Source organism: Formica exsecta, unplaced genomic scaffold (assembly GCF_003651465.1).
Source record: "Formica exsecta isolate Colony F162 unplaced genomic scaffold, ASM365146v1 scaffold122, whole genome shotgun sequence".
In the NCBI taxonomy this organism is placed as follows: Eukaryota; Metazoa; Arthropoda; class Insecta; order Hymenoptera; family Formicidae; genus Formica; species Formica exsecta.
In genome coordinates this window covers 1,300,771-1,312,100 of record NW_021848556.1, presented here as the reverse complement: position 1 = coordinate 1,312,100, position 11,330 = coordinate 1,300,771, and the positions used below count along the sequence as shown (strand labels likewise).

At 34.9% G+C, this 11,330-nt stretch overlaps 2 protein-coding genes and 1 long non-coding RNA gene across 4 annotated transcripts in view; 1 reads left to right on the top strand and 2 right to left on the bottom strand.

Moving 5' to 3' along the window:
* The window catches only part of LOC115245513 (multifunctional procollagen lysine hydroxylase and glycosyltransferase LH3-like), a 10,563-nt gene extending 1,876 nt beyond the window's left edge, over nucleotides 1-8,687 (top strand). The window contains exons 2-6 of one of the 2 annotated variants that reach the window (XM_029823891.1): nucleotides 1,409-1,780; nucleotides 7,038-7,269; nucleotides 7,367-7,707; nucleotides 7,797-8,256; nucleotides 8,383-8,687. In XM_029823891.1, the coding sequence (XP_029679751.1) occupies nucleotides 1,678-1,780; nucleotides 7,038-7,269; nucleotides 7,367-7,707; nucleotides 7,797-8,256; nucleotides 8,383-8,668 (1,422 nt within the window). In that variant the 5' untranslated portion in view covers nucleotides 1,409-1,677 and the 3' untranslated portion in view covers nucleotides 8,669-8,687. The remainder of the gene's footprint in view (nucleotides 1-1,408; nucleotides 1,781-7,037; nucleotides 7,270-7,366; nucleotides 7,708-7,796; nucleotides 8,257-8,382) is intronic. The other variant, XM_029823887.1, reaches the window with a different exon arrangement.
* LOC115245526 lies at nucleotides 6,459-7,411 on the bottom strand. Its single transcript, XR_003885560.1, has 2 exons — nucleotides 7,054-7,411; nucleotides 6,459-6,870 (listed from the first exon to the last, which is right to left on the bottom strand). It is a non-coding gene; the product is annotated as an uncharacterized LOC115245526 (long non-coding RNA).
* On the bottom strand, nucleotides 8,632-10,149 carry LOC115245524 (immunoglobulin domain-containing protein oig-4-like). Its single transcript, XM_029823896.1, has 4 exons — nucleotides 9,989-10,149; nucleotides 9,563-9,746; nucleotides 9,298-9,447; nucleotides 8,632-9,130 (listed from the first exon to the last, which is right to left on the bottom strand). The coding sequence occupies exons 2-4, from the start codon at nucleotides 9,737-9,739 to the stop codon at nucleotides 8,972-8,974; spliced, it is 486 nt and encodes a 161-aa protein (XP_029679756.1). The 5' UTR covers nucleotides 9,740-9,746; nucleotides 9,989-10,149; the 3' UTR covers nucleotides 8,632-8,971.
* Between the last annotated feature and the right edge of the window lie 1,181 nt (nucleotides 10,150-11,330).

Below are 11,330 nucleotides of genomic sequence, written 5' to 3'. Positions count from 1 at the left end.
TTTTTTTTTTTTTTTTTTTTTTTTTTTTGAACAGCAATAATGCAAAAAATGTTCACAAGACGTCTGATTAGGATGCAGAACGAAAATTTCTTTCTCAATATCTTCATTTGGATATTGATACAAAATTTAGATGATTCATATAATTTTTTTCTTCCCAGTAGCATCGTGCATTTTTTCCGCTCAAAATGAGATGTGCATACATAAGAGATATTGGAGATAAGAGGAGAATTTGAATAAAATGCATTATAAAAAAACATCCATTGTTTACGTTTAATGTTTAACATTGATGAGAAGTTATTTATGAATACATAAAAATATAACTTTTAAATAGAATATATTAAAAAGGAAAATGAGATGCATAATTTGAAGGTTTATTGTGTCAGAAATTTTTTTATCGAATTATATATATACAATTATTTATGATGAAAAGAAATTGGAATATTTAATATCGAAGAATACTTTCATGAGCTTTCTCTCTCTTATTTCCTTCATTCTTCTGCAACCAATATGCAGATGTATTTTCGCTATCCACGCGTTGATTCTCGATGAGAAAATTCCCGCTTTAGGAAATCCTATTCGAGCCATAATCGAGATTATGCTGAGAGATGTGCCACAAAAAGCAATTTGCGGTAGAGAGTTAATAATATATAATTATTTATTTTTCTTCAGGAGATCAAAGTGAACAAAAAATAACAAAAGTCGACGTTCATCGACCCCGATTCGGTTGGCGACAAACTTCGGCTCTTTTTCCTTCTCAAGGCGAGATGTGTGTTTGAAATAATTTACTTATTGTCCATAAGGCACATTTCGCACATCTCGTTACCCTTATTATTCTGTTACCAAATTGAACTAAAAGCGCTAAAATCTGAATAATAATACTGAAACATATTACAGATTGTCTTTAATTTCTATAAAGCAAAAGTTATCAATATTTTCAGTGAACGAGAAAACTTTGCAATTATCTCGTACATCTGATTAATCGAATCTTTCGAAAATTTTTCTTGCGGATGTAATATAAATATAAATATTCTTTTATTTTATTAATTAAGTAAATATGAGATAATTTTTGCCATAAGATATGCGACAGACATTTAATATTTTCTTATACATTAAAATTTCAACTTTTTATATTTTAATATTTAACTATTTTTATATTTACGTATTAAATTGCTTATAATTTTATTTATTATACATATTTAATTTTTTTGCAATAACAATTTTGATCAGTGACTTCTATTTTATCGACTGTGTAAAAGGAAGTCGATGATTGGTGGCCGCTATGGCGGTTCGAGCAAAAGTAGCGACTTCCTCGTGATTCCCGTGGTTTTCAGAGATTTCGTTCATTCCATTCGAGATCGTGTCAAAAGATGAGGGTAACCATAAATTGCTTAAACTGCCCAATTTCTAGATTTTTTGCGAGATTCCATGGATATAGAAGTGCCATTACATACAATTCAGACATTCCCGTCGCACTGAAAATAACGTGCTACGGGTACCGTAATTTCTAATTACGGTTCTGTCCGATGGTTTCTGTCAGTTTCCGCGCTTGCGATTTGCGATGGTCGTGACGTGCAGTCGGCGCTAAGCGACGGACGCGGACGCGCGTCACTGAGATTCGGTGTGGATCAACGGGATCCCGGATTAGTCAGTGAAAGAAAGAGAAAGAGAGAGGGAGAGATGTTCGGCGACAAGGGAACGACGATCGGATGCTGTCTCGCGTGGTGCTACGTCTTCCTGACATACCATGTGGTCAGCGAGACACCAGCAGTTGATGCTAACGGTATGTCACGATCGCCCTTTCGGCGAACAAGAAGATCGATACAGAGAGAGAAAAAGAGAGAAACATCAGCCCCATTCATTTTTTTTTTTTTTTTCAAAGTGAACAAAAAATAACAAAAGTCGACGTTCATCGACCCCGATTCGGTTGGCGACAAACTTCGGCTCTTTTTCCTTCTCGAGGCGAGATGTGTGCTTGAAATAATTTACTTATTAATGTCCATAAGGCACATTTCGCACATCTCGTTACCCTTATTATTCTGTTACCAAATTGAACTAAAAGCGCTAAAATCTGAATAATAATACTGAAACATATTACAGATTGTCTTTAATTTCTATAAAGCAAAAGTTATCAATATTTTCAGTGAACGAGAAAACTTTGCAATGATCTCGTACATCTGATTAATCGAATCTTTCGAAAATTTTTCTTGCGGATAAAGGCAGATTCGAAGAATGCTAAAGATAAAGTCACAAAGACTATCTGTAAGAGGCATAATCTAAATAAAGTTTAATATTTCTTTTTGCGTGCGATTGGACTTTAATCGTTGCTTAAATGATTATATAACGCGATTCTTTATTTTTATTATAGCAGTATAAACAGCAACGTTTTCTTTATATGGTAAAAATAAAGGATAGCATTTATGCATTGAAGCATAATTTATCATTCAGTTCTCAAGCGACGAGAACGTATTCATAACGAATATGCAGCATGACATAATCGTTTCGTTTATGGAACGTCAACTAATTTAATACGATTCCATATTCTTTTAGTCGGCATGTAACCGGATCGAGTGCGTGGTCCTTATCATTTCATTTCCGTTGTTGCTCATCGCACGAGTAGAGACACGAGACCTCGAAATTTCTTGACTCAATCGTTGTTTTTTATAATTCGGAGATTAACGCAGATCACTACTTTTATATAACTGCGAGATTAATATATCTCTTATCACATTAATGTCATATAGCATACATATATATTTCCGCAAGATTTCATACAATTTTCTCGTAAATTATTCAACAAAATGTATATTTGTAATCGTCTTTCATTTCCATTAGAAAGCTCTTAAAGGCATTTTTCCTCGAATTTCCACGGACGTTCGAAATCGCCCGTTCTAAGAATATCCCGAGAGTAGCTTGCGTAAGAGTGTATTGATGGCTCAGTAATACAAGCGGAGTGGAAATGCAGCCGGTATACGTGCTGCGGTCCTCGTGGGCGCTACTTCTCGACATGACATCACGATGAGCTCGATGCGCGATGCTAACGAGTTCATCGGCTGACTAACAATGACGGAATCGATTTATAACTTTGTCCCCGATGTTGAATAAGGATGATCTGCTTTTCAGCATCGTCAACTAGGTCTCAAGACTTTTTCTCTGAAAATTGTTTATTTATTTTTCAACGAGTCTCTTCTTTTTAAAGAAGGATAACTTTGTAAAAATATGACAATTAGAAATATGTGTTTTTTTTTTTTTTTTTTTTTTTTTTTTTTTTTTTTTTTGAACAGCAATAATGCAAAAAATGTTCACAAGACGTCTGATTAGGATGCAGAACGAAAATTTCTTTCTCAATATCTTCATTTGGATATTGATACAAAATTTAGATGATTCATATAATTTTTTTCTTCCCAGTAGCATCGTGCATTTTTTCCGCTCAAAATGAGATGTGCATACATAAGAGATATTGGAGATAAGAGGAGAATTTGAATAAAATGCATTATAAAAAAACATCCATTGTTTACGTTTAATGTTTAACATTGATGAGAAGTTATTTATGAATACATAAAAATATAACTTTTAAATAGAATATATTAAAAAGGAAAATGAGATGCATAATTTGAAGGTTTATTGTGTCAGAAATTTTTTTATCGAATTATATATATACAATTATTTATGATGAAAAGAAATTGGAATATTTAATATCGAAGAATACTTTCATGAGCTTTCTCTCTCTTATTTCCTTCATTCTTCTGCAACCAATATGCAGATGTATTTTCGCTATCCACGCGTTGATTCTCGATGAGAAAATTCCCGCTTTAGGAAATCCTATTCGAGCCATAATCGAGATTATGCTGAGAGATGTGCCACAAAAAGCAATTTGCGGTAGAGAGTTAATAATATATAATTATTTATTTTTCTTCAGGAGATCAAAGTGAACAAAAAATAACAAAAGTCGACGTTCATCGACCCCGATTCGGTTGGCGACAAACTTCCGCTCTTTTTCCTTCTCAAGGCGAGATGTGTGTTTGAAATAATTTACTTATTGTCCATAAGGCACATTTCGCACATCTCGTTACCCTTATTATTCTGTTACCAAATTGAACTAAAAGCGCTAAAATCTGAATAATAATACTGAAACATATTACAGATTGTCTTTAATTTCTATAAAGCAAAAGTTATCAATATTTTCAGTGAACGAGAAAACTTTGCAATTATCTCGTACATCTGATTAATCGAATCTTTCGAAAATTTTTCTTGCGGATAAAGGCAGATTCGAAGAATGCTAAAGATAAAGTCACAAAGACTATCTGTAAGAGGCATAATCTAAATAAAGTTTAATATTTCTTTTTGCGTGCGATTGGACTTTAATCGTTGCTTAAATGATTATATAACGCGATTCTTTATTTTTATTATAGCAGTATAAACAGCAACGTTTTCTTTATATGGTAAAAATAAAGGATAGCATTTATGCATTGAAGCATAATTTATCATTCAGTTCTCAAGCGACGAGAACGTATTCATAACGAATATGCAGCATGACATAATCGTTTCGTTTATGGAACGTCAACTAATTTAATACGATTCCATATTCTTTTAGTCGGCATGTAACCGGATCGAGTGCGTGGTCCTTATCATTTCATTTCCGTTGTTGCTCATCGCACGAGTAGAGACACGAGACCTCGAAATTTCTTGACTCAATCGTTGTTTTTTATAATTCGGAGATTAACGCAGATCACTACTTTTATATAACTGCGAGATTAATATATCTCTTATCACATTAATGTCATATAGCATACATATATATTTCCGCAAGATTTCATACAATTTTCTCGTAAATTATTCAACAAAATGTATATTTGTAATCGTCTTTCATTTCCATTAGAAAGCTCTTAAAGGCATTTTTCCTCGAATTTCCACGGACGTTCGTTTTTTTTTTTTTTTTTTTTTTTTTTTTGAACAGCAATAATGCAAAAAATGTTCACAAGACGTCTGATTAGGATGCAGAACGAAAATTTCTTTCTCAATATCTTCATTTGGATATTGATACAAAATTTAGATGATTCATATAATTTTTTTCTTCCCAGTAGCATCGTGCATTTTTTCCGCTCAAAATGAGATGTGCATACATAAGAGATATTGGAGATAAGAGGAGAATTTGAATAAAATGCATTATAAAAAAACATCCATTGTTTACGTTTAATGTTTAACATTGATGAGAAGTTATTTATGAATACATAAAAATATAACTTTTAAATAGAATATATTAAAAAGGAAAATGAGATGCATAATTTGAAGGTTTATTGTGTCAGAAATTTTTTTATCGAATTATATATATACAATTATTTATGATGAAAAGAAATTGGAATATTTAATATCGAAGAATACTTTCATGAGCTTTCTCTCTCTTATTTCCTTCATTCTTCTGCAACCAATATGCAGATGTATTTTCGCTATCCACGCGTTGATTCTCGATGAGAAAATTCCCGCTTTAGGAAATCCTATTCGAGCCATAATCGAGATTATGCTGAGAGATGTGCCACAAAAAGCAATTTGCGGTAGAGAGTTAATAATATATAATTATTTATTTTTCTTCAGGAGATCAAAGTGAACAAAAAATAACAAAAGTCGACGTTCATCGACCCCGATTCGGTTGGCGACAAACTTCGGCTCTTTTTCCTTCTCGAGGCGAGATGTGTGCTTGAAATAATTTACTTATTAATGTCCATAAGGCACATTTCGCACATCTCGTTACCCTTATTATTCTGTTACCAAATTGAACTAAAAGCGCTAAAATCTGAATAATAATACTGAAACATATTACAGATTGTCTTTAATTTCTATAAAGCAAAAGTTATCAATATTTTCAGTGAACGAGAAAACTTTGCAATTATCTCGTACATCTGATTAATCGAATCTTTCGAAAATTTTTCTTGCGGATAAAGGCAGATTCGAAGAATGCTAAAGATAAAGTCACAAAGACTATCTGTAAGAGGCATAATCTAAATAAAGTTTAATATTTCTTTTTGCGTGCGATTGGACTTTAATCGTTGCTTAAATGATTATATAACGCGATTCTTTATTTTTATTATAGCAGTATAAACAGCAACGTTTTCTTTATATGGTAAAAATAAAGGATAGCATTTATGCATTGAAGCATAATTTATCATTCAGTTCTCAAGCGACGAGAACGTATTCATAACGAATATGCAGCATGACATAATCGTTTCGTTTATGGAACGTCAACTAATTTAATACGATTCCATATTCTTTTAGTCGGCATGTAACCGGATCGAGTGCGTGGTCCTTATCATTTCATTTCCGTTGTTGCTCATCGCACGAGTAGAGACACGAGACCTCGAAATTTCTTGACTCAATCGTTGTTTTTTATAATTCGGAGATTAACGCAGATCACTACTTTTATATAACTGCGAGATTAATATATCTCTTATCACATTAATGTCATATAGCATACATATATATTTCCGCAAGATTTCATACAATTTTCTCGTAAATTATTCAACAAAATGTATATTTGTAATCGTCTTTCATTTCCATTAGAAAGCTCTTAAAGGCATTTTTCCTCGAATTTCCACGGACGTTCGAAATCGCCCGTTCTAAGAATATCCCGAGAGTAGCTTGCGTAAGAGTGTATTGATGGCTCAGTAATACAAGCGGAGTGGAAATGCAGCCGGTATACGTGCTGCGGTCCTCGTGGGCGCTACTTCTCGACATGACATCACGATGAGCTCGATGCGCGATGCTAACGAGTTCATCGGCTGACTAACAATGACGGAATCGATTTATAACTTTGTCCCCGATGTTGAATAAGGATGATCTGCTTTTCAGCATCGTCAACTAGGTCTCAAGACTTTTTCTCTGAAAATTGTTTATTTATTTTTCAACGAGTCTCTTCTTTTTAAAGAAGGATAACTTTGTAAAAATATGACAATTAGAAATATGTGAATTCTGTGATCGCATTAAATTTACAACTATTATTTCTTTTTTTCATCTAATCACTAATTTAGCTAATTATTATATTTCAGATGTCCTGGTACTTACCGTCGCATCCAACGAGACGGATGGCTTCCAAAGATACCTGAGGTCGGTCGAGGTCTACGGTCTTCGCGATAACTTGAAGATTCTCGGGCTAGGCGAGCCATGGAGAGGTGGTATCAACATGAATTATCCCGGCGGTGGATATAAAATTAATCTTCTCAAAAAAGCCTTAGAGGATTATCGGAACGATGAGAAAAAAATCGTCTTATTCACCGATAGGTTAATATATTGTAATGTTGCGGAAAAAAAAAACATTTTCTAATGCATACAGAACATATATATATATATATTTCCTATACATTTCCTATACTTTCAGTTACGATGTAATATTTCTTGGCGGTTTGTCTGCCATCGTCGAGCGATTCCTGGATATTGATGCTCGAGTCTTATTCTCCGCGGAAGCTTATTGCTGGCCGGATAGATCCTTGGCGCTTCAATATCCGTCCGTATCTCGGGGTAAACGGTACCTGAACTCCGGAGGTTTCATCGGATACGTGTCTGATGTGTACGAGATCCTGGACAAGGCGTTGATCAAAGATGAGGACGATGATCAGTTGTTTTATACGACCATCTACCTACAGGACGCGCTTAGGATGCGACATAAGATCAAGCTGGATCACAAATCCGAGATATTCCAAAATCTCAATGGTGCGGTAGGTAAGGGCTAACGTGAATCCGATATAAGGAGAGCATCGCGTGATATTAGTTATAATTTAATTGTTATTACTGTCGCGCGATTTTTACAGCCGATGTGGAGCTCAGGTTCAAAGGAGAAGAGGCTTATCTTCAAAACATTGTTTACAACACGGTGCCCTTAATACTCCACGGCAACGGGCCTAACAAGCTGGTTTTAAATTCCTTGGGCAATTATCTGGCTCATGCCTGGACACCGAAAGAGGGATGTTTGGCTTGCTGGGACCGAACCATCGAACTCAACAAAAACTCGACGGAAACATATCCGATTATTTTAATAGCCATATTCATCGAACAACCTACGCCATTCTTGGAAGAATTCTTTCAAGCTATCTATCGTCAAGCCTATCCAAAATCGAGACTGCATCTGCTCGTTCACAACAATGTGCCTTATCACCAAAGCGTGGTCTCTGACTTCTTCGAGAGAGTTAGCCGAGAATATCTGAGCGCGAAACAAATATCTATATTGCCGAAAGACGTAATCAGCGAAATTGACGCGAGAAAATTAGCGTTGTAAGTGTAATGATTTGCAATATTTATCTATTATCTATTATCTAAAGAGTTAAATGTTAAAAATTGCGATTTAATATTAAAGCGAGCGTCATTTCTAAAAATGTTAAAGAGCGATCTATTTCGTAGGGAGCATTGCTTGTTGAAGGAGTGTTCCGGATATTTGTCAGTTGACGCGGTCGCGCACTTGGACAATGAGCACACGTTGAAGTTACTGGTGGAGCAGCAGAGAGGGATCGTCGCACCCTTACTTATTCGACCAAATACGTTATGGAGCAACTTTTGGGGCGCTGTAACGAATGACGGATTTTACGCGCGGAGCTTCGATTACATGGAGATAATAAAGAACGTACGCAGGTATAGTGAATTCACAAATATCAATTTTTTATATATATTTTGTCTTAATCGACTATGATTGTATGCCCATTACTCATTGATTCTGCTTTAGAAGAAAGCAGTTTATTATTCTAGATAAGACATTTCGCGATTTTCTAAGCTCGCTTTTCTCGCGATTGGGATTAAAAAGATTTCTTTTAATTTTTTATCAGGACAATTTAGTTTTTTCCATCTCTCCATATAAGTTACAATAAAAATACATATCGTTCTAAACCGTTTTCTTAAGATCTATCGCTTCCTAGTGTCTATTACAAAAATTTTAAATGTTACCTGGGATTTACATGTTTTACCTAGTTTATGAGTTTATTTCGGATTTCTCGTACTAATCAAAAGCGATGGAGAAGTCAGTCTTGAAAGACCTTCGATCGATGCTGTACATGTTGTCTGCCGTGCACTCGTAAACCCCGGCGTCCATTTGAGTGGCGGGATCGATCTCGATTTTCGATTTCACTTTGTCAGTTCCAACTTGCCACTCGTGTATCTGCAAGGAAATGAGATATAATTTCAGCGATAGAATATCATAATTTATTATCGAATATAAATATGTGTCAGCTTGTTTATGCTTGAAGATTTTTTTAACGAGAAGAATCTCTCTTTAAGCGCAAACACGAGATTAATATTTTTTATATATATAGAATTTATACTGACATGTAGATAGTGATGCGTGTAAATCTCGGCACCATCCTTGAACCACGTGATCTGCGGACGCGGATTACCTTTAGCGAGACAAAGAAAAGCTATTTTGTGTCCCAAGACATATTCCAGATCGAAGTGCGATGCCAGAATTATCTTGGCTCCCTAAAATGATTAATATACCAACAACAATTTTAATCTGGCATTAGAAAAATGCGTAATAAAGAAAGGCGAAAAAAAATTAAGCGGCTCCTTTTAGGCACTCTTCTTTTTTACGTACATCGTGATGGTTGTAATATTGATCACTTTCCGGATCACGGTACTTTCCGGTAATAGGCAATCCAATCTGCACACGAGATTTGCTTCTACCTCTTGCTCGGCCTCTTCGACCAAGCGTCTCTTGGCAATTGAGCAATAATATACCCAACAGGATCAGTAACAGCATAGAACGTGACATGATAAATCTAATAAAAGCGGAATCAAACATTAATCCATAATATTTTCTATACAGTTTTTGAAATTGCAGATTCGAAATCATTTAATCGATTTTCAGGTCAAAGGAGCGATTGAAATTAACATTACACTTGCACAAATCGAAAAATTAAATATTATTATTATATATTTATATAGCGTATAAAATGGATGTTGGAAATCCTGCTCAATTGAAACGTATTTATATCATAGCGAATGCATTGAGGATACTCACCGTATGTAGCAACGTTCGTCGATCACACGGAACTCCGATGCGACTGACAGTCACCTACCTACTCATTACTCCCCTAGTGTCCTCTCGTATCTATTACAGACTTATATGCAGATAAACTGTCTATGCGCTATACGTACAGTGGTTATTCCTTTGGTCCACATGATCACCATCAATTTCTATCAAATCTACGGACCGCTTATCCATTAATTTAACGATATCCATTCCTTCCGGATGATTCACATTTTCGGTTCGGCGATTTTGCGACATTTTTTGCGTTTTTACATTAATTGTCTAACGCAAAAGACACGATTTGATTGAAATTAAAATTCACGAGAATAAATTATATTGCATATATCGAGAAATCAAAATTGAAGAAAAATGGAAGGAACTACGGAAAAAAAATAAACATGCTCACAACGCATTTGTAACACCCGTACTAATTGTTTATTTCATGTTTGCTATAAATCATTACGTTCGCCAATGGCAACGCAGCGAAATATGCCCTTCCATACCACTTTTCGTGTCGCGGCACGACACAATTACCTTGTTAAATTTGCAGTGATGAACCATTTTCGATATGTTCCTCACGCTACCCTTTATAATACTCAATCATGCTTTAACGAATAAGAATTGGGAGGGGAACCTCCTGCATCTCTTTGCATATCTCATTGACAAACTAAATGAATCTGTTTTGCTCGCGTTAAAGAAAAAGGAAAGCTATATTTTGTCATGCAAAATATTTTACGATGCATTATACATTTGCTATATAAATTTTATATCTGATGTTGATATATATGTTGTAGAACAGATAGCCGCGTAGAGGAAGAGGCGAAGAAAGTGCTTGAGTCTATTTTATCAATTATATTTATAATTATGTGTGAATCCAATTTCTTAGATCATCTAACGATGATCTTAAGAGATTTCCCGTTTTTCGCGTGATGTTTCGATCAGTAACTAATAATGCATCTACTTTTCATCAGGTAAAAATCTATCAAATAGTAAATATTTTCGCAGTATAACAAATATCTATTAGCTATTGTTGAAAAAATATTATTTATTCTATTACACTATGCGGTCGCGGAGCTACGATCGGAGAACGCGTTTAATACGAGATCATGACGTAGTCCGTTCTGAAGCCCCGACGATCGACGGCATACTGATTATCCGCCTGACATTCATAGTATCCCGCGTCCTTCTGCGTCGCAGGATCAATCTCCATTTTCGACTTTATCGTGTCGTTGCCGACGGGCCACTCGTGCACCTGGCGATTTAAACGATTCCCTCGATTTTCTCGTGGTCGTTTGTGATAAATATTCTCTAAATTATATGGTTTTTTTTTAGG